Source organism: Aulostomus chinensis, chromosome 5 (assembly GCF_037954235.1).
Source record: "Aulostomus chinensis isolate RoL2024-O1b breed Wild chromosome 5, RoL_Achi_v1.0, whole genome shotgun sequence".
Classification (NCBI taxonomy): Eukaryota; Metazoa; Chordata; class Actinopteri; order Syngnathiformes; family Aulostomidae; genus Aulostomus; species Aulostomus chinensis.
Window position 1 is genome coordinate 25,336,265 of NC_141324.1, and position 27,686 is coordinate 25,363,950.

A 27,686-nucleotide genomic window follows, 5' to 3' on the forward strand; every position below is an offset into this window, starting at 1 on the left:
CCATCAGGCGCAACAAGGGGGTGTCAGGAGGCCCCGCCTGCTAGGATGCAGAGGCCATAAGGGCTCAAGCTCTAATTACCCTTCAGTAGCCTCTGTGGCTCAGCTGCCCCACTTTTCTTAAGATGAAGTTTTGCAGAGCAGTATATATATATTTTTTTCTTTAATCTGAGCCGTTTGTGGGTTTGACAACTCTATTTACTCACCACCCTACATTCCAAACCAATCTATTTTAAGTTGCCATTCAATCATTTGGCAACGCTTTTGTCAAATGTGAAAAGCATTTAACAACCGGGCCACCCCCCAAATGCTCCTTGGACATCGAGGCTCTAAGCGACGAGCAAACTGGACGGCATCCCCCAGGCGGTCAGAGCTCTCTCGTCTTAACTCATCCTTCAGCTCCTAGTAGCGTTTTGCAATAATCACATTAGCTCTCGATGTTATAACGTGTGGGCTTTTTGAAAGCCCTCATTCTCTACCCCACTAATTGGCAGCATATCGATCAGCAATGTGATCGTTAGCTACAAGCCATCCATGTTCAGCGTGTGACAGAAGAGAACGCCACACAATTTACATGTGATTTTGTTGCCTATCTGGATGAAATGGTCGCACAACTTTGTTTATTTCTTACCTTGTGCTGTTAGTTAGAACATTAAATGTGTCCACATTTTATCCCTTAGATGAGACATGCACAACCAATATTCTTCACGGTTAACTAGTATAAACCCTGATCTGGAATCCCTCGGAGTGGAAATGTGATAAATAGACAATGCTAAATGTAGAGATATCTATCCCTCAGTCTCACCACACCTTTGTCAGAAAGACTTAATGTAGCAACACCCAGAGTTTGGTAGGGATGCACTCAGGAATATAAATTAATTACACACATTATTATGTTATTTGCTTGGTCAAGCGTGATCTTAGCTGGGGCCTGGGTTCTAGTTAACAGGCTGAGTAGTGAGACATGGTCCACGGTGGAAATAATAAGGGAAAGGAGCGGAATTAATTGGGTTTGATTAAGAACACTTTCAAAGGGACACCATTTTCCTCTCTTGACATAATTGGGGATCACTCAGGGGGTGGGAGGATTTGATGGCTGGCGCCAGTTGCTTGTCCTAGCTCCAGTGCTCACTTTTAGGAAAATGACATGTCAATCAAACAGCTATCTTACTGACACAAATGTCTATAAATTCACTGCACGAATGTTAATGGCTCCAAAGATGGTTTCTGTTTTGTGGGGGAAAAAAGACTGTTTATATTTGAAATCAACAATGCATTGAGTGAACAATCACCAGCTCTGCCCTTAAACTGAGACACTTGTCAAGGCACGGCTGCATTGCCTCAGCTCTCTCTCGCTAACGGTGGTGGGAAGATATGCATTTTGGCATGATGCAACCCATCATGATTCTACTAACTGTCTATTCTTCAGAGAAGGAGGCCTGAACTTTACACTCCGACTGACAAAAGTTTGTCATTATCATGATCTTGAAGAGAAACATTACACATGCAAGGAGTTCTGCCCCAGCTGCTGAGATAATTCTATACCAAGGTGGCGAGGTAATGACTCTCATAGCGTATTCTGTAACTCTAATCACTATGTAGCTGCATTATGGGTAAGGGAAGAAGGCAGTGGAGAAGACACCGAAGTGAGAACGCCCCCTGCTGTTACGTTGCTGCAACAGTGTCATGAGGGCTGTGGGCGCATACACCAAACTTTCTACATTTACCTCCATCTTTTCCAGGGACTTCAGACTCTTGATACAAAAATTGAAATAGCTTTAAAACCTTTCTTGCCAATGAGATTATCAAAAGCAGGCAGCGATTCAGTTGGGAAGGGGGACAGGATATTCTTCTCCTATTTCTGCCAACATGGAAAAAATCCTGTGTATTGTTTGGAATTGTTCAAAGCGTGCATTTAACAAAGCAGGTATGTCTGCGGCCCTCACATTTATTTTGATTAAAGAGTTGATCCAACAAAACAAACCCAGACCTCCTCAACAAAACCCAAAGGATGAACTCACAGGTGAAGAGGAGAGTCCTCTAGTGCTTTCAGGTCCAAGGATTGGTCCATGTACTCGTGTGCAGGGGTGAGGGGGATACTTTGGCTCTTCTTGCCTGACTTTTATGTGACACATGAATAATTAACGGTGTTAGCATTAGAGGAAACTACCTGTTGAATATACAGTGTCCCACATTGAGTCAATTAAACAGAGTAGCTTTTTTTTGTAATATCTGTAAACCAACCTGAAATGGCCTTTGTGCATTCGTCATCAATGAAGGCAGAAAAACTCGGGTCCAATCTTCATTTTTCTAAAAATGAAGAAAACATATATTTTATGACATAATTGTTGTAAGGCGATATTCCCTGCCCTACCGTTGACTGGCGTTTACTGCAACTTCCGTGTAGGCTGAGGTTGTGCGCGTGTTGCGATGCTACTGCGTTTGAAACTGCGTAGTTTTGGTTAAATTAACTTCGCTAATATCCCAGTCAGTCAAACAAAAGAATATAATTTAGCGGTCACGTCAAGCTAAAGGTAAACTCAATGGTAACTTACCAATACGTTAATATACAAAAAATATTGTAACTGCTTGCTGTCCACACCGTCTTACTTTTTTTCTTTCTTTCATTTGAACACTTCATTTAGGGACCGTCAATAACTTACTATTAAAAACAACAACAGTTTTTTCATGACCTTCGTGCTGACTTGCCCTTGTCAATGTAAATGTTCATTGTAAAAAAACAACAACTGACTTTGTCACATTAATTTTGATTATTTTGATTAAGAATATGCGTAGGGTTTTATTTTACTTAACTATTTGTTTTTAAAAGGAAATAACTTTGTTTTTGGTCAATACCTTCCATATCATGAGACCCATTGAGCCAAAATAAATACAGGACTAGACAAAATATCTGTTTTTACTGCATTTAACTGCTTCTTATATTTCATTTATTCATTATGATACAAATTGCATTGGGTTATGTTGGTGATGTTTTCAGTTGCGTCCTGCTAGCTCCAAATTTTACATCCTCCTGTATTTCTTTACATGGAAGGTATTGGGAAAAAAAATTGACGTGCAATAGAAGAATATGTATTTTATTTATAAAAAAAACTACTGATATCTTCATCCTACACAAATTTGCTGGCTGTCGCCCTGTAGGGCTTTCAGTTGACAAATGGCACCCTCCACTGGATTGACGCGTATATGATGAGGATGCATTTAAAAGAAGCTGTCGTCTGATCCAGGATCAGCCGAGGAGAGGCCCACATGTTTCGTGGTGTCCTCCCATTGGTCCAGACGTGCCGACTTGTCGTCCAATGACATGCGGACATCTGTTCGCTGGAGCAACTCTAAAAAACTAACCTTGCCTTCTTCCTGCCTTCGTTCTCCATCTCCACGGGCTTCTTACCCCACTAGAAGGGCAATTGGCATCAGTCGGTTGTGCGCTATTATAGGGAAAATGCAGGTCTTGGGCGTAGTTGGTGTCATTTTAGCCGTATACTGCGCACATGCATCGGTTTACTTTCGGGAGGAGTTCTTGGACGGGGGTAAGTAAGTTTGGCAGAGATTTTCCAAGAGGGTGAATTAGCTGGAGTTTAATTCTTTTATGCGAATCACTACTTTGCTCTATGAATCATCTTGAAGACTTCTTGAAATGATGTTCTCATCGAGCAAATACTGTTGATATATAATCATTTGTGTCAGTGAAATTTCCTTTAGGCTCATAGCTGGCTAACTCCGGCGAGGCCCTGAAAGCTAGCAATGCTAACCCTGCTGTCAACTCAATGAATAACGTCCGCTCGTGACCGCGGCTGCAGTAAACCTTCCATTAAACGTGCTGCTATCAAATCAAATAAATTCGCAATTATTATTTTATAAGTACTTTTGTGGTTTGTTTCGTGACAGAAGAGGCAAATTCAAAGATGGGAGAGTTTTCGAATCGTCGCGAGCTAACTAGCGTCATTTTGGAGATAATCTATGTGACCTAAATGTGATATGTCGTTGAACTTTGATCCTCTTGTGCCCAGATGAATGGAGAAGTCGCTGGGTGGACTCGAAACACAAGTCTGACTACGGAGAGTGGAAACTAACCGCTGGCCAGTTCTACGGAGATCCCGAGAAAGACAAAGGTGAACATGGATTAATCACGTGACGGTGATGAATATGGTATAAAGCTTACTAAACCCTGCTCTGATATTGGAACTACCTGCTCAATAGTGTATAAGTTGTATGTATAAAGAGGTAAATCAATTGTTTAAACATGCTCATGCAAGCTAGATATTGTCTGGCTAGAAATGGCTTTTGCACTGACTTTTTTTTTTCTTTTAGGCCTGCAAACCAGCCAGGATGCTCGTTTCTATGCCACCTCCGCCAGTTTCAAACCTTTCAGCAACGAGGGCAAGCCATTGGTCATCCAGTTTACAGTCAAACATGAGCAAAAGATTGACTGCGGCGGAGGCTATGTGAAGGTCTTCCCTGCAGACTTGGATCAGACTAAAATGCATGGAGAATCCTCGTACTACATCATGTTTGGTAAGTGATAATATGTGGTGAAGAGTTTTTTTTTTTTTTTTTCAATTATTGGAATCGCAAGTAATATGATTGGTGTTGTTGGTTTCACACAGGTCCAGATATTTGCGGCTACAGCACCAAAAAAGTTCACGTCATTTTCAGTTACAAGGGCAAGAATCACCTCATCAAGAAAGAGATTAAGTGCAAGGTAGTTTTGGTATTTTAGATGTGAGAACTTATATGAACACACAAATGTTTCCCTTTATAAAACACAAACACCTTTTGTTCCTTCTAGGATGATGAGCTAACCCACTTGTACACACTGATCCTGAATCCGGATCAGACCTATGAGGTGAAGATTGACAATCAGAAGGTAGAATCTGGCAGTCTTGAGGAAGACTGGGACTTCCTTCCCCCTAAGAAAATCAAAGACCCCGAGGCAAAGAAGCCAGAGGACTGGGATGACCGTGCCAAGATTGACGACGCTGACGACACCAAGCCTGAGGTGAATAAGTCTCACTATAATTCTCCTGTTGCGAGCTTGTAGGTAACCAACCTCACCACATTTTCCAACATTCTTCTTGTTCTGGAATTTGGAAATCATGTTTTTTTTGTTGTTGTTGTTGTCTTATTTTAGGACTGGGACAAACCTGAAAACATTCCAGACCCTGATGCCAAAAAGCCTGATGACTGGGATGAAGATATGGATGGAGAGTGGGAGCCTCCAATGATCCCCAACCCCGAGTACAAGGTAAGATTATGGATAGGCACTTTGCTTTGTTTGACCTGCTGTAACTACCAGCGCTCAGCATTCACTCTGGCTTGATAAATCTTTGCCCTATTACAGGGAGAGTGGAAACCCAAACAGATTGACAATCCCAACTACAAAGGACAGTGGGTGCACCCTGAGATTGACAATCCTGAGTACAGCCCTGATTCAAACATCTACAAGTTTGACAACATTGGTGTCATTGGTCTCGACCTTTGGCAGGTACGAAAGAAACAGACACCTTTTGAAAATGACATTGTTTCGATGCCATCACTGACTCTTGTTGTTGTTTTTTTTTACTCATCTCAGGTGAAGTCTGGTACAATCTTTGACAATTTCCTGATTACTGACGATGTGAAGGAAGCAGAGGATGTTGGAAATGAGACATGGGGTGTCACTAAGGTATGAGGGTGTCGTGTCACTTGTGTACTCACGAAACATAAGAGTAGAAGACATGTCTGACTGATCTGGATTCTCCCCCAGGAACCAGAGAGGAAAATGAAGCAAGAGCAGGATGATCTTAAACAAAAAGAAGAGGAAGAGAAGAACAAAGACCAAGACACTGAAGGTGAGGATGACGAAGATGAAGACATTGAGGAAGACGAAGATGAAGAAACAAAAGATGATGTAGAGGAAGAACTTTCAAAAGATGTGGATGGAAAGCCTAAAGATGAGCTTTGAGGGGCTCTTGTCACAGAATTTTTTTCTGTCCCTCGGGAGAAACTCTGTCCTGTATATTCCAGGGGTATTGTGGCTGCTGTGCATCCTTTCCCTGAAATTTGGACACAACCCACCTTGGGGACAAATATAGTGAAGTGGTAGAGGGAGTGGGTCTCTCATTTTGTCACGACGTATCCCTGTTGTCTCTGAACTGCTGGATAGATGCTAAGAATCCCCATGTAGTGCCATCACATTCATACCTCATATGCTCTTTCAGCATTTTCCAAAAACCAAAATAGAGGAACTGGTATCCATTGTTGTCTTGATTTCCCTGATTTATTTACATCAACAGTAGAGTATCTTGGCACGCGCACTAGAATACTTTTAATATTTGATAGGGGCTGTGGTAAATAACATTGATAAATGCAATATACATTGACATCACAGTTGTGTTGCGGATGAAGTACATGCACATAAAACTGAACCTATAAATGAAATAAAAATGCAAGACTAAACAGCATACCGACCGAAATACAGACTGAAATGTAAATTATTTTGGTTGTATGAATTACATTTCTATTTTCAGCATATGAATCAAATCCTCAAGCATAAATAATAGACCATCTGTGTGTACACTATTATTTTACTACATTGAAATGGTATGAATTCATTGGTAATGTGATAAAACCTGCATACATCTGGAGAAACAGGAGCTGATGTGAGTCCTGCCAGCATCCAAGGACACACCATTATTTTTATTGGACAGAATGTTATTGATGCCAAAGTTTTTATTAAAAGATTATAACCAAGTTGGTGTTGAGGTTTTTGTACTTTTCATACACATGGAGAGATGCGGTGGTGGTGTGCCAGATTTTCTCAATAACAAATCCCTCCTCTTTTAAGAGTTGAAAAAGTAGTGCAATATTGGAGTTGTTCCTTTAAATATTTAAATTATTACCCCCTCTATACCGTCCCTGGTGGTCTAGTGGTTAGGATTCGGCGCTCTCACCGCCGCGGCCCGGGTTCGATTCCCGGTCAGGGAACACTGTTTTAACACCGGAGAAAACCCATAAAGGAGGTATGACGAAATATTATTTGCACATTTAATTTATTTTTAATAATAGTTATTGGGCTTAAACATTGTTTTTGCGCGCCCTCGAATTTCGCAAGCAGGCGGGTCCGCTCAGTCGCCGCTCGTGCCCGCTTGCTTAAGGGGCGTGTGCACGCTCCCGAGACACCAGGAAATATGGCGGCGCTCATGACTCTCAGTCAGGTAATAACTTCCAGTACCAAAGGAAAAGTCGATATTTTAATGCCGAACATCTTCAAGTGACAGTTAGAGCCATGTTACACTCTCGCAACATAACGTACGGACTAGTTTGTTAGCAGTGATGAATGTGAGCTTGCGGGCTGTTCGAGAAATGTTTCGTTCTAAACCAGGTTAAGTTAACATGGTTAGCTAGTTAAAAGTCTGGATAGCTAAGGGGCTGTGCGACTTGATGAAGAAAGAAGCCATCTCATTCTTGAGAGTAAACTTAGTAACGTCAGCTGCTATGATTTCATCAATAAAAATAAGAGCACGAATAAACTGAATAACGAACCTAAATTTAGCTAACTTGGACCATCTGACAGCTAATTGACGCTCTCACGGGCTAGTTCAGGGATTCGTCACTGCTGAAGTTACAGTTATTGCTAGCTATCTAACAAAGTTATTTACACTTATTCGCCGACTCGGTAGCTTACGTTATGTGTCTTTCCTGTTTGTCTCTCCAGTTGTCCAGCGGAAATCCAGCCTACGAGAGCTACTACAAGCAGGTGCTACGATGTTAAATTTCCTCTGCTGTTTGGTCACCTGTCATATCAAATCAGTTCATGCTAAGCTTTCCCTGCTTCACCTGCTTCATGTTTCTCATTTTTTTCGTAGCTGGATCCAGGGAACAATGGCAAAATATCAGCAGGGGATGCAGCTCAGTTTCTTAAGAAATCGGGGCTGTCAGACAGTACACTGGGAAAGGTGGGAGTGCACCAGTAACGTAAAAGCTTATTCATATAGTTTGCTTTCATCCTGACTTTTACATTTTTATTTTTTTAGATTTGGGATTTGGCAGACTCTGAGCGAAAAGGCTATTTGGACAAGCGGGTAACAGAATTTCTTTGGAAAAAGTTCTGTGATAGTTGATGCTGATGTGTGCACAAAACAGCGGATTCGCCTTGCGTTCTTCCTCTTTTGCAGGGTTTCTTCATAGCTTTGAGACTGGTGGCCTCAGCACAGTGTGGAAATGATATCAGCCTCAACAACCTCAACCAAAATTTATCTGCTCCTAAATTTGTGAGTGTTAAAGTCAATATACTGACAGTTGCGATATCAAGATAATCTTTGTCGTACTGTAGTGCCAGTATCTTATGTACATTTGATTTTTTGTTGTTTATTTTGTTTTTTTTTTACAGAATGATACAAGCAGCCCTCTATTAAGTGTTTCAACAACATCAGCTGACTCACACTGGGCAATTAGGGTGAGCTGATACCATTTGTTCAGGAAACATCAGAGTATGAAAATACCAAGCTTTTGTTTTTTTTCTCCCTTAAACTGTTCTGCTCTCTTCTTTTTCCTAGCCGGATGAAAAAGGGAAATTTGAAGGCATTTTTGAGAGTCTGTCCCCTTTAAAAGGTCTCCTCTCCGGCGATAAAGTCAAGCCTATCTTGATAAACTCCAAACTACCTCTGGATGTGTTAGGAAAGGTGATATTGTAATGTCGTAACAGTAATGCACAATCTTGTCTTAATTTGCAAAAAAAAACTACAGTTTACAGCAAATGAATCTTCTTCACTTTGGTGTTCATTTCATGTTTTGGTAGATTTGGGACTTGGCCGATGTAGACAAAGATGGATACTTGGACAAAGATGAATTCACTGTGGTAAGCCTGTGCCAGATGTGGGTAAAAAAAAAAAAAAGTTTATGAGACTGAAACATTTTAAAAGCATAACTTTTATAATTTTTAAAGCTCAAATGAAATCCTTACAAGTACAAAGCCAAGGTTACGCAGTTGGTAAATTATGCAGCGGAGGCCTGTCACCAAAGCCACATTGGCACATCTTCTTCTTGGGTGTGATGAGGTTTGTGGTCTTATATAACCAATTTTTCAGTAAGCGCCATTTTCAAGACGCATAGATGCTTTGAAAAGAATTCGTGCGGTGTTTTCTCACTTTTTTTCCCATCAAACAAAATGTTGAATTGTATTAAATTTTAACCACCGACCTCATTTCAAGCTTCTAACTCAATACCCATTCAGAAAATCCCATTCACTTTCACACGAGGCAACCCAGCATTCAACAATGCCAACTCACTTCCTGCTTTTATTTCTCATTTCTGCACCTCTCTGTAGTTAAGTTCTGGGATGCTTATAGAACAAAAACTTGTTTTAATTGATTTCTCCTGTTTTAGGCCATGCATCTCGTGTATCGAGCCATGGAGAAAGAGCCTGTTCCTACTTCTTTACCAGCTTCCCTCATCCCCCCCTCCAAAAGGAAAAAGTCTGCCAGTGGCCTGCCAGGTGCCGTGGCTGTCCTGCCTAATCTCTCCGGGCTCACAGCTGGTGCGGCTCTGCTTAAAGACACTCTACGAAGCACTCCTCCTCTGGCCAGCGCTTCTCCTCTCAACACCCCTACAGTCAACCTCTCTCCTAAACACTCCTTTAAATCCACTGTACAGGTATGTTGCTTCACCTGCGTGATTCTTGGAAGTGTTGATGCGTGCATTCCCAGATAGCTGGCCCGTTTGAGCTGAACATTCATTGCTCCCTGGGTAGTGACTGCATTATTGGGTTGATGAGTCCATAAAGACTGAGATGTGAAGTTCTGTTCCCCGTATGCTTAGAATTAATATCATATCATTGTCTCTAAATATTTCCTCCATAGATCAACTGCGCAATTGGGAGGGCATGGAAGATCACACCAAAAACAAAAAGATTAAATAAATGTTTGTTGTCTCTGCGATTGAGACGCTTTTCTGCACTACATCAGTTGTGTTTACTCACACGTAAAATAGGAATAGCAACAACATCATCATATAATCTTAACCATTTATTTAAACTTGCTGATACATGACTAGCATGGCTCATTTTTTTTCACTACAGAGACAAGTTATTGTCTTCCGCTCCTGAGCTTGAGTTCAAAATGAAACGTCTCAATTCTCAAGGTTCTTTATTCCAGAATATCGTCACTCCCTCAATCTCCTCTGACAATTCCAGACACAAACATTTTATGACATTAGTCAAGCCCATATTTATTCATTATCTATATTCATTATCTAAATAGCTTATCCTTTATGGAGTTGCAGGGAGCCGGAGCCAATCACAGTTGAGAGGCAGGGTCCACCCTCCTCAGGTCTCGTCACATAAAGACTGACAACCATTCACACCTACAGGCAATTTAGAATCTCTGACCCAACTTGCATGTTTATGGTCAAGTCCAAACTCTCTTTAGAAAGCCAGTTTTACTGCAGCGCTGTGTGAGGACCTGCAGGCCACAGCTCTGTGGCCCACATCCATCTAGTGGTTTTTCCTTTATTTACAAGTTGGTGTTTTTCATGGGGGTGAAAAAACAGGATTGTTTGCGTGCTATCTTTGGTAGGTGTAATTGAACCACATTCAGGTAAAAAACAAAAAAAAAAACCATCTAGTCTTACTGGAATAAATCTACATTTCACGCATTAATCCTATTCTGGTGTTAATAGGTAAACTTGTTAGACCACATTGTTCCAGGCTTTGTAAACAGTCCAGTTTCTCCTCACTCTGTTGCTGCTTGAGAGATGACTTGTGACTTTTGGACAAACAGGTTTCCTTCCTTGAAAGGGAAAAGAAGTGAGTCTTTGGCCTGATCCATGATCACCTGGTGTAGTTGTCATGACACTGGCTGTGGTGTCCTCTTAATTTTATTTTTTAATCTCCGTTTTTGTTTGGTCAGTTGCATTTTAATTTACTGGGTTTTTTTTCCCCCTAAAGACTATCCTTGCTCGTCATTTATGATTTGTGAAGTTGAATTTCAACATGAATTGTACAATTTCGCATAGTTTTCTCATGAGGTAGTTGGCTCAGTGATAAACCATCACGATTAGCTATTTATTGTGTTTGACTGATGAAGGAAACTATTGCATTTTCGGTGACGTTTATGGAAAAAGCTGGGCAAGAGTTACTGTTTTTTGTTTGTTTTTTTTGTTTTTTTCCAAGTGTTTTCCTGCCTGGTAACAATCTGGTCCCCTTTTTGATTTTGACTTGGACAAAAAGTAAATAAATAGTTACCTGGAAGGCCCTGGGGAGATTACACCTCAGTCAACTTAAACCTAGCAAAACCTAATTAAAACTCCTATTTTCACCATGTTAAATGCATCTACCTCCAACGTTTCTTGTGGCTTCTTCCTTGGCTCATGGTTCACCTGTTCACACTCCTAGTGTTTGCCAGCAGACAAGTGCACACCACGAAAAACACTTCCCCCTTAGCACAGGTATAAATCCCACCTGTACCTTCTCCGTATAATGTAACGTTGGAGGAGATATTGTTTCTCTCATCTGTCAACACATCAGGGTTTTTTTGTTTTTGTTTTTTTGTTCATTGCAGCCTGTGGAGACCTGGGTTGTACCGGTGGCTGACAGGGAGAGATATGACGACATCTTCAAGAAAATGGACACTGACAACGATGGCCTCGTCACAGGAACTGAGGTCATAGAGATCTTCATGCAGTCCAGTCTGTCCCAGACCATGTTGGCACAAATATGGTGAGGCAACAGCTCAGTTCAGATCACATTTATTATTTATGATCTTTCATTCTGTTCCTTTTTTAAAAATTTTATTACCATAAAACACCCAATTATTTTTAGTCAGAAGTTGCGTCAGCATACACTCGAGAGCCATGCAAGCTAACATTGGAAAGCCACCCAGACCATCACAAATAAAGAACACTCACGCTAAAATTTAGAATAGGAGTTACATTCGCAAGATTCATAATGTATTCCCCCGAAAAACACATGGACATATTGTAAAAATATGATTCTTCTTTTAAAAGTGCTAATGATATTTAAATGGTGCAAATTTACTCAAAGTAGCAGGACACTGATGGCATGAAAAAAAACCTCATCATGAGGAGGGTTTGTAACAATATGTCATGGGTGCTATGATACGGCGCGGCCTTGTTACCAGGTTGACTTTCACACTAAAAGATACAAATGATTTAAAGAGGCAGCAAAAGAGTGGCTGGCTTTTATAGATAGATTTTAGATGGAGATGTGGTGTCCTGATGAAAGTAGCATCCTGTGTGTTCCTTCTGGTTCTAAGGATTTTGCTTTTTTTAACCATGTGTAAAATTTTCAACCACATTCTGAGGGAAACTAAGTTAAAATGCTACATTCTTGAGCTGTTTTCAAACGTGGGAAAACTTCTACAATGTTAAGTGGGGTTTTTTTTTATTAATTATTTTTAATAAAGAAAGAAAAAGGTCTTCTAACTAATCTCATTAGACTTTTTCATCTGGGTGAATGAATGTGGCTGAATCATCATACCAAGTTCCACCATCTGAAAATTAATATCATTTTGTGGGAAGTTTAAATAATTCTGAAGCTAAACTGACATTTGAAACTGACTGCTTTCTGTACTGCAGCTGTGGAAACAGGCCTCATTATCTCTGATTGTTATGTAATCGCTTCCAAGAATATTTGTCATGTTTAGAGGGAAGTCTCTTCTCTCTGCAGGGGACTGGCTGACACTAAACAGACGGGAAAGCTGACGCGGGAGCAGTTCTATCTGGCCATGTATCTGATCCAGCAGAAGGTCACTAAGGGCATGGACCCCCCATCCTCTCTCACTCCAGACATGATTCCCCCCTCAGAGAGGACTGCAACCTCAGCAGTGGGCTCTGTGAGTCTTGACTTTGGCCAAAAGCAGCCACCACTTGATCTTTCAATCATAATTAAGATCTCTGTCCTGAATGATACAAAGTGAGGGTTTTACCATTCGCAACAGTCAATGTTTTCCTGCTGCTCCATGCATTTTCAGCGGTGAGCTCTGCTTTCTGGCTGTCTAATCCTTTCTTGCAAACTTACTATGTTATGCTTTTGCTTTTTTGTTGTTTGTTTTTGCTTCTTCTCTGTCCTGTCTAACAGAGCTATGCGGGGCTTATGTCTGCTGTGAAGCCTGAATATGCTGCGTTTGCTAATATTCGCAGAGTGAGTAATTGAGCTTTCTGTCACAAGGTGGCGCTTTTGTTCCATCAAATCTTCTATCCTGGTAGAGCGCAAGGTGTATACATGAGCCTGCTCCTTGTTTTATACCAGTTTTTGTTGTTGTTGTTAAAAGGAACCGCATAAATTCTTCAGTGTTACAGTTTTCATTTTTTTCCCCAGATTTGTCTATTCTGAACTTCCGTTGTTCTAAGGGCAATAATAGCCTTTCACTTATTTACTTAGTACTGTGTATATTCTTAAACTTGTAGTGCTACTTCATTTAAAAGGGTTTTATTTTTTGTAATATAGGATATTCACTTTCAAGCTTTTCATCACCAGCAAGCACCAGAAGTCAAGGGGTTTGTTTGGAGAGGTTGCTCCGGGATCAGTTTTTCCTACTTGGACATGTCCCTAGCATTAAATGATTCAGTCTCGGTTCTGACCAACAGAACAAACCAGTAGCTTCTCTCTGAGCCTCTGTAAGCCACATCAAACCCGCTTCAGTCATGTATGAGCATTATATATAATTGAGGTTACAAATGAAGTAAAATTAAAGATAAAATTACGAGAAATGCAGTAAAAATAGATGTAACAACAAATACTATTCAGCTGTCACAAATTTGCCTATTTGAAGTCTGACAAGTGTAGCTAAAGTCAGACCAGTGCTTGCTCCCAGGAGCAGAGGATTCTGGGACAGCCAGCTTTATAACTTAGCTTCAGGGAGCTGTAATGTGCCTGATATTCTTTTTAAAGTGTTGCATTCTGTTAAATTGTCTCGCCCGTGTGTATTCCTCCTCATTCATGTATTGTCTGGTACTCTTGCTCACTTGCTCGCAGTGTGAGGTGTTTGTGTTTCCTTCCTGTGTCTTTTGTTTTGCTAGACATATCAGCAGGGAGCTCCTCTCTCTCCCTGCATACTCTCCCATCACTCTTCAGCTGTCTCCATCCTTTTTTTTTTTAATTTTTTTGGTTTCCTCATTCCTTACATCCCCTCACATCTTTTTCCATCCATTTATCTCTCCTACCTGCCGTTATCTCTTCTGGTCTCCGCTCGCACCCGTCGATTACCCGCCGATGTTCATTTCTTTCTCACTCTTCTCCGGCCTCAGGACAGCGCCAGCTCCACAGCGTCAGCAGAACTGACAGGCATCAAAGAGCTGGATGACCTCAGCCAGGAAATAGCTCAGCTGCAGAGGTGACCCCCAGCACCCCGAGTAGCAGGACGATAGCTTTGTTTCTCTTCCTCTCAGAAAAAGAGGGGAAGTTGCTCTGGGATCTAAGTAAAACTCCAAACATTTATTTGAATTTTATTATGTTAATTTAACACAGTGCTGATATTGGATTCTTTCTCCCCCCAGAGATTTTCACTCACCATTCTTTAGGAAGTTTTTATGTAAGATGCACACTAATGATCTGGTTATCGTACATTACCTCTGATATCAGATTGAACTGTTTTAACTGTCACAATTCTTCAGATTTTATTGGCATGACATTTAAATTATACATTTATTTTATGATTATGATTATCAAATGGTGCTTTCCAAATCTTTTTCAGATCATCATAAACTAACAAACACCTCCTTTTTTCTTTAAGGTTGATTTAATTTGTCACAAAATAAGATATAATTTATCATATTTTTTTTTAATCAGAGAAACCCATCACTTTTTTTTTAAGCATCTTAGTAAAACAAATTCTTTCCACATGTCATTCTTGTAGGCTCTTTGTTTTGTCTCCATTTGTTTTTTTGGAGCTTAATAACAAATAATAATCTTCTCCGCTTCCATGTCGTTCTCCTCCAGAGAGAAGTTTATCCTGGAACAGGAGATTAGGGAGAAGGAGGAAACCATCAGAAAACAAAATAGAGAAGTTCAAGTAAGTTTAAACCGAAACATTGTACATATCATTCTTGTATCATTTACTTGACTGACTGACAGCTTGAAAATATATAGTGCATACACTCATTTCCTGCTGACTCATAATGAAGGACCACAATTTGGAGGTGAACTGAAGGAGCAAATTGCTGAATGAAGATGATACCTGTGTGTGTGTGTGTGTGTGTGTGTCTGTGTGTGTGTGTTGGAATCAGGACATGCAGAATGATTTGGACAGGGAGAGCAGTAGCTTGCAGGACCTGGAGTCTCAGAAGCAGGATGCCCAGGAGCGTCTGGAGGAGATGGACCAGCAGCGCTCCAAGTTGGAGGGGATGCTCAATGACGTCAAGCAGAAGTGTCAGGAGGAGTCCCAGATGGTTCGAGATGTCACACCATTATGCACTTTTTATGCATCTCCCTGAGAATAAATTATAAAACATGGATGCCCTGCTCAGTCTTAACAAGTTGACAAAAGTCATTATTAATAAATCTACAGCACCTCAACTGTGAGAGGAATTAATCCATGTATGTGGTATCTTTCACTGTCCCTCCACCTTCCAGATTTCATCCCTGCAGGGCCAGATCCACTCTAAGGAGACTGACCTCTGCAGCCAGGAGGATGAACTCAGCCGCACCAAGGCAGACCTGAGCCGGCTGCAGGATGAGGAGGCCCAGCTGGAGCAGAGCCTGCTCTCTGGTCGCGTCCAGCTGGACAGCATCATCAAGTCACTCAAAACCACACAGGAAGAGATCAACCAGGTCAGTATGGACAAGGGAGTCCATCCCAGAAGTTCTCCTTTATCTGTTCTGATGGCTCTGCCAAAGTACTTGTGGTGCTTTCAAGAGCACTCATGTGCTTTTCCAAAAACCAAGTGAATTCCTAATCTGACCGCTTGTTTAAGAAATGTGTTAGCATTTTCAGTATGTCTTGATAATCTAATATTTCCCACTTGATGAAGATGTCTGCTGCACTGTTGAACCCATTAGACTGAGAGAAGAAAATCCAGTCCTTAGATTTAGGGAGTCTCATGGATTCAGAGTATTTTTTCATGTTTTTAGGCTCGCAGTAAGCTGTCGCTGATCCAGGACAACCAAAAGGAAGTGACCAAAACCATTGAGCAGTACAACAGCGCCCTCAACGACATCAATGGAGGAAACTTCAGCAACCTGCCAGACCTGAGTGAATCATTTGCTGAGAAGGAGAACGGAGGTTTTAGAAGTGTGGTGAGAAGATGAAGAGTCCAGATTTTAGTCGCCATTCCACCTGAAGATCCTGGGTCACATTTTGGTTCTTAATCCCTAGAAATTAAAAGGGAGAATGGAAAACTATTTTTATGCCCTCTCCTCTTACTTCTATTCACATGCCAAACAGAAAAGTGCTCTTGACAGTTTTGTAGTTTTCAAAGAGTTTTTGGTGTAAAAGAGCCTGACTTACACGATATGATATCTGAATTATACTGGACTGTGGCAGTGGTAGTTTACTAATGTTGTTGATGATGTTTTTGTTGTGCGTGTTATCCCATCAGGATGAATCTATTAAGTCCAGGATAGCCATGTTCAACAACAGTGCAGCCAAGGAGCGCCCGCCAGACCCCTTCCAGACAGAGGACCCCTTCAAATCCAACCTCTTGAAAGGTCTGAACACCTTTTGTGAAGGAGCATTACTGCAAAATTCCTACAATACACCGACTGCATGTATCCCAACTTTGTGCAGTTGTTTTGACGCAGTGGAAATCTTTATTCATGCAGTGGAAAAATCAAAGGACACTCCGATTCCTGATGTTTCCAGCTAGTCGAACCAGTTGTTATCCACTCACTACTGTTTTAATTCTTCTCATAGATCCATTTGGGGGAGATCCTTTTAAAGAGAGCGATCCCTTCAAAGGCACCTCATCTGAAGACTTTTTTAAGAGGACAGACAAGTCAGACCTGTTTGGATCCTCAGACCCGTTCCACAGAAAACCCACACCGCCTGCTAAGGTACTCGGATGATTTTTGCTGGATGCTTTGATTGTGGTTCTTTTGTACTCAATAGAAATGAGAACGCTGATGCTCTTTTATTCAGAGTTAAACACGTTGGTCATGTTCTGTAGCGCTGATAAAACAGGGTCTGATCTCAGTCTCCATTGTAGATATCTGGAAAAGTAAACCGGAGTTCCAAAGAGGGATTTCTGGTGGTCATTGTGGGCCTTTTGAACACGTCTCTTACTGAACTTGTGTCTCTTTGTTTGTCTCAGCCAAATGCCTTCAACAGTGGTGACCCCTTCTCATCAAACAACCCCAAACCAAAAGATTCAGGTACTTTACTCATCACAACTGTCACAGGATGTCAAAAAGTGGAAAGAAAGAGAGAGTTTTTAGTTTTGCGTCAAGATCAACTGGCAGTCATGTTGGTTTTTGTCCTTCATTATGGACTTTCTTTCATATTCTTCAACGCAGATGTTCTCAACCTGGGTGAGGGGGGGTCGCAAAAATGTTTTGTGTAAAAGCAAATAAAAGGTTCAGTCTGGAAACTGTTCTATGCCATGAGACTGATATAAAGGTCACAGATTTTATTGAAGGTGCACTTGAAAACAGAAAAGTATGGGGGGAAAAAATGATAATATAATAATATAATATGAGAATGTATATTTTTTTTATCCGTTTTTTTTTTTTAGGCCTGATGTACGCATGTTGACTTTGACTGTTCACTTATTCAACAAAATCTGAAACACTTAAAGCCAAAGTGGAATTTATTATTCTTTCAGTGGGCCAAAAAATTTGCAGGAAGTGGGGGTGTGTGACAAAGTTTGAAAATCACTGGACTGATACTTGGTCGATCTTTAATTCTTTTACTATTTGTTTTATTGCACATACAGGCTCAGAAATTGAGTAGGATTCTTTATGGATATTATAAATATTTTAGATTTCTGTCAATCAAATTCTGATTCCTTTAAACAGGAAGGCAGTGTGATGTCGCTGCAGGAGGACATAATGTACTTTGTCATTAAAAATAAAGATGCAGAGTCATCCCTGTCCAAATACAAGCAAATTTCCATGAATGTGATTTTTATTAACTTGCATATGAGAGAACGGTCAATACAAAGAGTCGTTCTTTGCCACTCTGGGTGACGTGTTGGATTTAGCTTTTATTTTGGGGGGTATCAGGGGCAAACAATTTTTACTCACTGTGGCTTCAAAGTTTCCTGTGGTTAATGGCTATTTTTAGACCAGTACCTACGCATTTAACTGTTGGCAAACTAAAAATACTCCCCCCTACCCTGGAAAAACAGGAGGCCTGCTGGAGCCAAACATAACAGAAACTCTGTGACTGTTGGTCCTGCTCAACTAGAATACACTGCCACTCCTTTAACCAGTTCACTCCTGCTGCTTCTGTCCTGCTTTTATATTTGCTGCCATTGAACTGCTCCGCTTCATTCGGTACGGAAGTTGTTTTAAGTTAGTGGCTGCTGTTGACCAATGCTCTGCCGCGCTGCGCACCATCAAAAGAACACAGAGGCAACTGTAGACCTGAGCTGGGTAAAAGAAAATACTGCGTCCACCACGTGAATGGGGTCTCTTGTGGTCGCACACTCACAACAAACATATTCTATTACAATGTTTTGTTTTTTCACTGTAACCATCTGCAGTTTGCCCCCGTTTTTTTTTCATTAAGCGGCATACCACTGAGCTTCAAAACAACCCCAGCACAGTTCTGGTTAACAGTGCTCCAACTGACGCCTCTAATTAGCTGATCAGATGCATACGTCAGGTTAAACAAAACCCCTGCTTTTCAGGATTTTACCAAATGTCATGGAAAATTTAACAGTCATGCCACATTCCCTCTACTTAAAATAGCAGGGAGGCCCTTTCAGAATAAGCAATATGCTGAAATGATTCTGAATGTGTGGTTTGGGACTGAACTTCATTATAGTCGTGGCATTTTCCATAAACATATTCAAATGTTCCAAATGTGTTTCAATGTGCTACTGTTCCAGATTTGTTTGGGACAGCGGACCCCTTTGGAAGCCACTCTTTCGGAGGCCAGGCTGGATTCGCTGATTTTAGTCAGATGTCAAAGGTAAACCTCACAGACTCTTTAGAGATATGAATTTAATGCACCATAAAACATCATTTTCCACTTAACTTGTTGCAGGCTTTACTCTGCCCATTTATCACATGTATGAAAACAATCCCCACGCTATGAGGCCAGAGGCTTTTTTATTGTGGTTGACATTTCTGTTGGAGTCATCAAGTTGAGAGACAGTTAAGGGTTTTATTTGGTCTTTTGTGACTTGTGCGTTAACAGAAGTCAGAGACTGTTCTCCCTTCAAAGAAAAGTGTGCCTAACCGGCCTGCGCCTCCATACGGTAAGTTATGAGTTCATGTGTGTGCTTCAACATGGCAGGGTTTGCTGCTTAACTTGATATGAGCGGTTCAAAGGAGTCCTTCATTAGCATGTGACACTAGTGCGGACAAATCGATACCATTTGTCATGCAAAGCTATTTTTATTTCGCAACCAGTCACAAAAACGGCAGGAACCTGCAGGCTTTTCATCAAGATTGATCAGCGTCCTTATAAACAATATTTTTTTTCTTTTTGTTGTGATGGAAATTTACTTCCCCATTGAGCTGTCAGGGTGCAATGAACCTAATTTCTTCTTTTGAAGTTGTCAACAGGAAACCTGTTGGTTGTGCTACTGTAGTACCCGGGGTTTGTGTTTGTTGATAAGATTCAGAAACAGTCTCCTCTGCTATTTGAATACTATTTTGCATTACATTCATCTTGCGTGTGTGTGTGTGTGTGTGTGTGTGAGAGATTGTGAAATGAAGGGCACAGGCCGTGCCCTGCATGTGCCCTTCTGATGTGACCTTGCATCTACTGCTTCGGCCAAAAGGTGATCTGATTGTCGGTTTGATTGTCCGTCTGTTAGCAGGACCATGCTAAAATTATCTGGCTGATTTAAAATGAAACTAGGTGGAGGGCTTCAGCACAGACCCAGGAAGAACCCGGCACTTTTATCATGGTTTTAGTTGTGGATTTGGGGTCTTCTTTTTTAGAACTTCATTAACTTCTCCAGAAAATTTACAGAGATGTTTATGAAAGAAATCATCAAGAAGGAAAAACATGTTGCTTGAGGTAGTACCAGGGAGGTTTGCCCTCTTCGAGTACACTTCTGGTTCTTTCAGCGGAAGCTGCAGCGTGTGAAAGTTGGTGTTCCCCTTTGTTTTACCACACAGCAGGGTTGAGATGTGTATCCAGTTAGCCAGCTTGATAGCGCCAGAGACGTGCCTCATACACGAGGGGAAGTGAGAAGCCCGCTGTCGAAAGCCATGACTGTACTGAAGGACTGCATCACAGGAATATTGCACAACAGTGTTGAGTTTGGTCCAGTTTGAAGTGGAAATTTAGATAATTGCTTACAAGTGTGTTGCAGCAAGTAAAACAATTGAGTCAGGTTTTCTAATATTTATGCAAATCATACATTTGCATTAACAGTCAAAACCTTTTGACCTCAGTTCATGTTAATCGATATATGAACTGAAACTGACATTAACTCCTGGTGTGAGCAAGGGTGGGGCTGTCTTTTAGAAGTGTGTTTAAAAAAAAAACAAAAAAAACCACACATCACTGCGTTTGTTGAGCTCGAGTGAGCTTTACTCAAAAATGTGGTTAACACTCTTTTTGGCCTAGTATTGCTTTCAACCATGTCGCTACTATCTGTGCAATAAGTTCATAGCTGCTGCAGCTTCTTGTCCAAATGTAGCCACACAAATATCACACATTAGGCTTCAAAGTGAGATTTTATTTTCCCAGAAAGCTACCAGCACTTGTGAGCGTCTGAACATGTCTTCCTTCTCCAGTAGGTGCGCTCGGTTTGAGTGCTTCTGAGCCGCTCCAGAGCGCTGACAGAAAAGATTCTTTTGTTACGACACACTCGGGTAAAGCAACCCAAGACTGCCCTGTGGGTTTTGCAGATTTTGCTGCTGTAAGTGCAGTCTACTTACAGTTTTCTCCTCAAGTGTCTTCGCCTGCATGAGTCACTGATCTGATGTCAAATTTTACAACTTGAAGGCTCAGAGATGTCAGCTCTCTGTCACTGGGACTCATACTTAACTCTCCCTCACGCAGTGACTTTAGCACTTGATCACAGGACCGCCGTGTCTACTGGCTGTTGACTAACTACTGACAGAATATGTGAGGGCTTTTAAGGGCTTCTTGTTGAAGGACAAAACGTTTGCATGACTGACTTTTGCAGTCCTGTCGCTGCTATCTAGTCGATTGTCACCTTTGTGGTAAAGGGGTTTGCATGCTTGCGGTTTTCTTTGGCTTCAGCCTCTGACAGGAAGTCAGGATTTTAGGAACAGTTAGCAGGTTGGTGAACTTGCAAGTCAGGTGGCACTCGAGAAGCATCAGCTTATTTGTCTGTCATAATATGCCTGGAAGCACCGCACAACAGACTTGAGTCTGCCGTTACCGTCCTCTGTCCTCCGCTGCTTTGCCATTGTGTGTAACTGAGTGTTCTCGCGACTGTTAGATGATGCATGGCAGCTTTGTATGTCTGGTTTGTATCATTTTACGTTCGTAATTTTCCCCTCATGCTAGCATGACAGTGGTGTTTTTATATATAATATATAGAGCTCTGCATTGTAATTTTTGTTTTTCTGCCAGGATCTGATCAAGTCAAGGTAAGACCGTGCGAGGTGTGGTGGTGAACTTCAATCCTCTGCATGCGAGAAAAAAAAAAAACCCAACCCAAACACCTGTCTGCACTGAATAATCTGATTTATGGGGATTTATCAGCACGATTAGTTCAATAAAATATCCATCAGTCACCCTGATCCAAGCACTTCTATACCATCGGGACATATCTGGGCAGACGTTGATGACAAGTGCATCATTCTGTGTTGCATTGGCATCTTAATGATGCTTTTATCTTCATCTTTCTTTGATCTCTGTCCAAGTGGAATCTAAATGCCTCTCAACGTCTAGTTACACCTAAAATAATTTCAGTTCGGCGACATCTCTTTTCTAATTGAAATTTTTGAATTTGCATCCACCACTGTTCTAAAATCTTCCTTTTGTCTTGTGACCCGCCCTCTTTGTGTTGACAGTGTTCCTCTGTGTGTGTGTGTGTGTGTGTGCGTTTTTTTCTTCTATGTCTCATGTTTGTTTCTCTGCCCTAGTTTGGAAGTGAAAGCCAGCAGCTGGAGTGGGCCAAGCGGGAGAGTGAGCGTGAGGAACAGGAGAGGCTGAGGAGGCTGCAGCTCCAAGAACAGCAAGACCTGGAGTTGGCCATTGCTCTCAGCAGGGCTGACATTCCCAGTGCGTGACCAGGCATGCCCTGCTGCAGCTTTCAGTCCTCCTCCTTCTACCTTCCAGCTCTCCTCAGACTCCTGACAGCAGCACCTTCACTGGTCCGACACTAGCAGCCTCTGTTAGCAGTCTGTGGGACCGGCGTGTCGCCAGCCACAACTGGGCCCATGTCAAATGACTCTGCATTTAGCAACTAGTTAAGGTTCGTTGCTCCCAAACTACATGACGACTATAATGAGGGACAGTATGGAGCCGCTTGACTTCAGCGTGGCCTCCTCTAGCCAGAACACAGCGATGTCACACAACCTGAACCAACTGGGTACTCCTCTCTAACCTTTATCATCCTGCTTCATCTGAAAGTCGGTTTGTTGTTAAACAAATAACCTTTTAAGAATATATTCATGATTTATTTATATACAAAAGCAATGAATCTGTGGTCTATGAAGTACTTGTAAGATGCACTAAACTCTTTTATATAACCCTTAATTACCCAGAAAGATTCATACTGAAAGTCAAACATTGCATGTTAACTTTGTCCTTCACTTTGTCCGACTTCTAATGTTTTTTTTTTTAGAGAAACTTCTTCATGTACTGTAAATACTATTAGATGTTTTTAAAGCAGCTCGGTCTCTTTAAAACAAATCTGTCTTAAAAAAACTGAAATTTAATTATCAGATCATTGCATTTTTATTTCAGGCGTTACACAAGATGCTATTTATGCATGCACATCTGTTATTGCTGGCCTTAAAGTACATGAATTGTCTCAACACGTATGTACTGGCAAGATGCGATCTTCTCTACACCTTTGGCGTTCAACCCCTAAACTTGCTGATGAAATGAGACTGAGGCTCATACCGTCATTCGTCGGCAAGTACGTCGTGAGAAAGATGAAGATGCTAACGATAATCACTGAGGTCTTCCGTTCTGATGAAGAACATGCAGTCCACCCGGAGCGCTGTTGCGCCGTGACGCTGCAGGTGGCCTGACGCTGCATTGCTGATTCATACTGGTGCTGTTACAGTAAGCTTAGCCATTCTCACTTCTGGATGCCTTTACACAACCACTGACACAAAGGGAGCTCTTCTTCCACTTTCCATTTTTGCTTCTCTCAACACTCAGATCAACCATGAGGATCGTTTTGGCTTTGTTCAGATTTTTTTGTTGTTGTTTTTTTTTTTTTTTTAATGCAGATTACATTTTTCTACTCAACTGGAGAAAATTTGTTTAAATGCCTTAAAAATATTGCGTTCCTGTTATATTTTTAACACTAATCAGGTGTATTCGGCACATAATGTATTCACTGTATATTCCAGAGCATCTACTGGACATTTATAGAGTGACGGCGCCTTATTTATCAACATATCATCATTATAACATGTAATATTGCACAGTATGTTTGTGATTATTAAAATAATCGCTTAAAACTGTACGTTTAACTGAATAAAAATGATTTTTAATAATTCTGGCAGAAGGATAGTCTTGTATTTTAAATAAAAAGTTGTGTTATAAAATATTGAAGCTGTAATATGTCAAGTGAAACCACACTTTTGATTGTTTGCGAACTACCTGTCGTACGTTTGGAGGTTACATTCATGTCCTCGAGGACCAGAAGGTAACAAGAAATCTTTGTTTTCTTACAAATCCCCCCCCAAAAAATCTGAATGTGCTTCAAAACTTAAACTGCGTCTTGTAAGTCGCCCGCGGTGATGTTATGCTGGAATGACTTTTAAGACATTTCGCTGAGAGTTCTGCATTAATATTGGAGCAAAAAAAGTGAAATGAGAGTGATACATTTGCATCTAGCACTATAGATATTTTTGACCTGGTGTCTAGTTCCTAATTTTTTAAATAGGAAAAATGTTTTGGTGCATCTGAAGAATCTTACATGCAAGGAACAGGAATTGAGTGGCTCAACTTTGGATGTCAGATGTGGTTTTACTTCGCTGCGTTTTATGTCGTAAACCTGTCATTAACCAACAGGAAGATTTATTAATAACCAACGATGTATTTGAAGATAAATGTTTTAATATGTCTTCTTTTCAGAAAACGATACATCTGCTCGATGCTGCTTTTGATCCGGGTGAAACGAATACGCGCTGACACCATAGACATAATACGCATAGACTCCGATACTTTGAAACTAGTGTAGAATGACTCTGTGTAATTGTAGTATTAAGGGCCTTTGATGTCCTTCTATAATTTCTACCCATCAGAAAGGGAGTCTAAGGGCTCCCTGATGAGGGTTTGCTGTGGCCCCTCTGTCCAGACAGCTCCCAGCTCACTCTGTAATTATGGAAATGGAGTGTTTGTATTTATAGGCTAAGCCCACAAGTGGCTGCCCTTCTATCTTGCAGCTGCAATGCATCACAGTGGAAATCAGGTGCCCATATTTTAAAATTCAAGTGGTTACACAATGGCAACATGTATGAGCGATTTAGTCTGGCTGGTGTGAGGCTTTGCAGGTCATCTGAAAGTAACTTAAGGCTGCACTGTGTGGATGGATGTGGTTCACTGAAGCAAGAAGCAAAATGTTCAATTTCTTTTCTTTTTTTTAATATTTACAATAAATACACATTTTACAGTATAAAATCCATGTACATATTTATATAAATTTAAGTAGAAAATAATGCACAGGACATCAAGCCCTGATAGTGTACAGAGGGGCTGGATCCAGGAGGAGACGATATCACCCAAAAAAAGGAGACGGCATTCGAATAAACAGCTCACCATTCAAACATTGACGCAGTTCAAAGTAAAAACATTGTCTTTGCACATGTTAGGCAACTGTATGTGCACTTCACTCCTGTCAACAAGAACATGTACTATGTGGCGGCCATGTAGGTCTGTCACCAAGAGTTTTACAGTAGCAGAGTCATAGAAAGGCACTTTTGTGTCAAACACAGCATTCCAGTTTTGTCAATGAAGAGTAGTATATACAGGGCCAGCCCCTTCTTGGTCTGCCTGCTGCAAAGCAAACAAAGCTTTTCTAAAGCTTTTATATAACCAAAGTAGTACCAGCTACGTTATTAGAAAATAATAACACAAACTTTTTTTTAATTCAATATTATATATATATATATATAAAAAAAAGACTTTGGTCATGTGGAGAACAATTTAAATAAAAACACATCAGCTAAATCAGAACATAAACAACACAACCGACCCATGATCCCTCCCCAAAGTCCATTTCTGGGTTCTTTCACATGTGTCTCTTCATGTGAAGGGCCAGATGGTCAGACCTGGAAAAGGCACGCTCGCACAGGTGGCACTGGAAAGGTCTGTGTCCGGTGTGTTTGCGGAAATGACGGGTCAGCTCATCCGAGCGGGCGAATTTCCATCCACAACCTTCCCAGCTGCAGTGGTACGGCTTCTCACCTACGTGGACAGAGGAATGGAACATGATGAGCTTTTGCTGAAAAGGGAAAGTTTTGAGTTGTGCAGCTCTGCGCGCTGCTGTGGTCATAAAAGGGCTTAATTCTTTGTGATAGTAGTAGCTTACACTTACCGGTGTGAGTTCTGAGATGTGCCTTCAAGTGTGAGCTCTTGGTGTAGGTCTTCCCGCAGCCAGCGAAGGTGCAAGTGTGCGTCGCTGTGCGCTTCCGCGGCCAGGTGCGTCGCCCTCTCTTGGGTTTGGATTCGAGCAGCTCCAGGGGGGATGAAGGCGGTGTGAGCATCACCCTCTGCGCGCCTGGCTGCATGTTGAGACCTTCATCGTACATGCCAAAAGCACCGTGCGGTGCGTGGTATGGCATCTGCATCTGAGGAGCCTGGGGGTGGTGGGGGAAAGCCGCTGTGGAGTGATACTTATGTGGGAAGTTCATGGGCTGGCACATCGGTGCCTGGCAGTCCGAAGCCCCCTGGTCATCGGGGCTGAGAGGCGGGGTCATGCTGCTTGCTGCCCGGGGGGAAATGGCCACTCGCGGCTGTTCGAAGGACATCATGCACGAAACGTTCCCTTCTTGCTTGATTTTACTGCAGCTCTGGGGCACCATGCCCAAAACAGGGCCGTAACTGTCAATGGGTGACTCCACTTTGATGTCCTGGCGGGGGAAATGAGTCGTGTTGACATAAAACCTCCCCTGAACGCCGGAGTTGCGCGTAACGCCATAGTTGTTGGTTCCCTCGGAGCGCAGCAGCTCTGTCATGAGGCTGGCGCCATACGGGGGAGGCGGGGAGCGGTGGTCATCGCCTGGGAAGGGTGGCACAGAGTTGTCCGTGGTGTACATGTTGTTATCAGCTGGACCCACGAACACCGCTGCGCCGTCTGAACAAGTTGTGTTGGCGAGAATAAAATCCAGATCCAGATAATCACTCAGATCCTCGTCGTCCTTTTTGCTGTGATTGTCCAGGCTGTGTACCATTTCAAGCATGGAGCAGCTGGTGGGGATCTTGTCCATCTCTCCCTTCCACCTCTGGAAGAAGAAACACACATGATTATACGATAAATAAAAGCGGTAAGATGCATCACGAAGCTGCTACATGGAAGTTGACATTGTTTTTAATTTTCTTCAACCAAGTTAAATGCTTTTTCATTGCTTTTCTTGCTTTCCAAAAGCGAATACATTCATTGTCGGTGCTGTATTGAATCATCTTAATCAAAGATCGGTCGCATCTCCATTGCAACTCACTTTTTAAAAAAAACCAAAAAAACCAAAACAAAACAACAACAAAAAACATAATCTGATTTCTGTTCAACTCACGTTTTCCCAGGTTTTCTCTCTTTGGTTTGTGAATGTCGCAAATGACGGTAGCATCACTCCGGATAAGGCCATCGTTTGGTGAAATAATGATGATAATAATAACAACAATAATTAGAAATAATAATCTCTTGTCAAAGTAGCGTTGTTGAGTCGAGCGGCAGCCGCACTACAGTCCGTGCGTCTGTGTCACTGTCGCCTCTCCAACGCCGCGCTCCAGAGACATGAACCAGTTGAAGTGGTAGGAGGTCCTCGAAACCTTATAACCCTCTAACCCGAGCGCGCCTGGCCAATTGTGAGAGCTCAGGAAACAACGTAAAATTTGGTAAATTTAGCTCTTTATAAAGCACCTCCTGCAGGCAGCGGGACTCAGTGCGCTCTATGACAGGCAGGGAAGCTCAACGGAGCCTATAAAGCGCAGGACCTCCCCCCCTCCTCTCCTTTCTGGGTGACGCAAACGCACGACAGGACCGGCCCACCTGAGCTTGGAAAAAAGTAGCAGTCAAATTACAAACATACGAGCAATATAGCAACCATAGATACTTACGTAATGAGCTGGAGAGAAAAAAAAAACAGTTCAACGAACAAGTTTAATGACAGAAACTGCTGGAGGCTCCGGAGCTTCATAAAGTCTGTCACGACTCCAGCCAATCACAACACGGAAGCTACA

The 27,686-nt window shown here is 41.7% G+C and overlaps 4 protein-coding genes and 1 non-coding gene across 10 annotated transcripts in view; 3 read left to right on the top strand and 2 right to left on the bottom strand.

Annotated features, from left to right (window-relative positions):
- Nucleotides 1-3,702, bottom strand: part of LOC147261900 (excitatory amino acid transporter 1-like) — a 28,081-nt gene extending 24,379 nt beyond the window's left edge. The window contains exons 1-3 of one of the 2 annotated variants that reach the window (XM_086204189.1): nucleotides 3,361-3,702; nucleotides 2,242-2,307; nucleotides 2,019-2,116 (exon numbers count right to left, since the gene is read on the bottom strand). The gene's annotated coding sequence lies outside the window, so the exon portion shown is untranslated. Of the gene's footprint in view, nucleotides 1-2,018; nucleotides 2,117-2,241; nucleotides 2,308-2,552; nucleotides 2,636-3,360 lie in introns of those variants that run through there. The other variant, XM_086204187.1, reaches the window with a different exon arrangement.
- calr3b (calreticulin 3b) lies at nucleotides 3,362-6,747 on the top strand. The gene is made up of 9 exons (XM_086204190.1): nucleotides 3,362-3,545; nucleotides 4,026-4,127; nucleotides 4,327-4,530; nucleotides 4,623-4,717; nucleotides 4,805-5,014; nucleotides 5,147-5,260; nucleotides 5,357-5,500; nucleotides 5,588-5,680; nucleotides 5,762-6,747. Exons 1-9 carry the CDS (start codon nucleotides 3,458-3,460, stop codon nucleotides 5,957-5,959), a joined length of 1,248 nt encoding a protein of 415 aa, XP_086060316.1. The 5' UTR covers nucleotides 3,362-3,457; the 3' UTR covers nucleotides 5,960-6,747.
- Nucleotides 6,748-6,909: 162 nt separating this feature from the next.
- Nucleotides 6,910-6,981, top strand: trnae-cuc (transfer RNA glutamic acid (anticodon CUC)). Its single transcript has one exon. It is a non-coding gene; the product is annotated as a tRNA-Glu (tRNA).
- Nucleotides 6,982-7,150: 169 nt separating this feature from the next.
- LOC147261904 (epidermal growth factor receptor substrate 15-like 1) lies at nucleotides 7,151-23,523 on the top strand. 5 transcript variants are annotated; one of them, XM_086204181.1, is made up of 25 exons: nucleotides 7,151-7,211; nucleotides 7,712-7,753; nucleotides 7,863-7,952; nucleotides 8,031-8,078; nucleotides 8,172-8,267; nucleotides 8,387-8,452; nucleotides 8,553-8,678; nucleotides 8,795-8,854; nucleotides 9,382-9,648; nucleotides 11,553-11,710; nucleotides 12,680-12,845; nucleotides 13,091-13,153; nucleotides 14,260-14,345; nucleotides 14,951-15,023; nucleotides 15,238-15,399; nucleotides 15,584-15,781; nucleotides 16,082-16,246; nucleotides 16,549-16,657; nucleotides 16,863-17,002; nucleotides 17,260-17,320; nucleotides 19,000-19,082; nucleotides 19,311-19,371; nucleotides 20,867-20,991; nucleotides 21,675-21,691; nucleotides 22,190-23,523. In XM_086204181.1, exons 1-25 carry the CDS (start codon nucleotides 7,185-7,187, stop codon nucleotides 22,257-22,259), a joined length of 2,559 nt encoding a protein of 852 aa, XP_086060307.1. In that variant the 5' UTR covers nucleotides 7,151-7,184; the 3' UTR covers nucleotides 22,260-23,523. The 5 variants fall into 5 exon arrangements, with proteins under 5 accessions (XP_086060307.1, XP_086060306.1, XP_086060309.1 ...); XM_086204180.1 differs by lacking the exon at nucleotides 21,675-21,691; XM_086204183.1 differs by lacking the exon at nucleotides 20,867-20,991.
- A 1,353-nt stretch (nucleotides 23,524-24,876) lies between these two features.
- klf2b (Kruppel like factor 2b) lies at nucleotides 24,877-27,387 on the bottom strand. The gene is made up of 3 exons (XM_086205040.1): nucleotides 27,020-27,387; nucleotides 25,825-26,731; nucleotides 24,877-25,694 (listed from the first exon to the last, which is right to left on the bottom strand). The coding sequence occupies exons 1-3, from the start codon at nucleotides 27,089-27,091 to the stop codon at nucleotides 25,519-25,521; spliced, it is 1,155 nt and encodes a 384-aa protein (XP_086061166.1). The 5' UTR covers nucleotides 27,092-27,387; the 3' UTR covers nucleotides 24,877-25,518.
- Nucleotides 27,388-27,686: the final 299 nt, after the last annotated feature.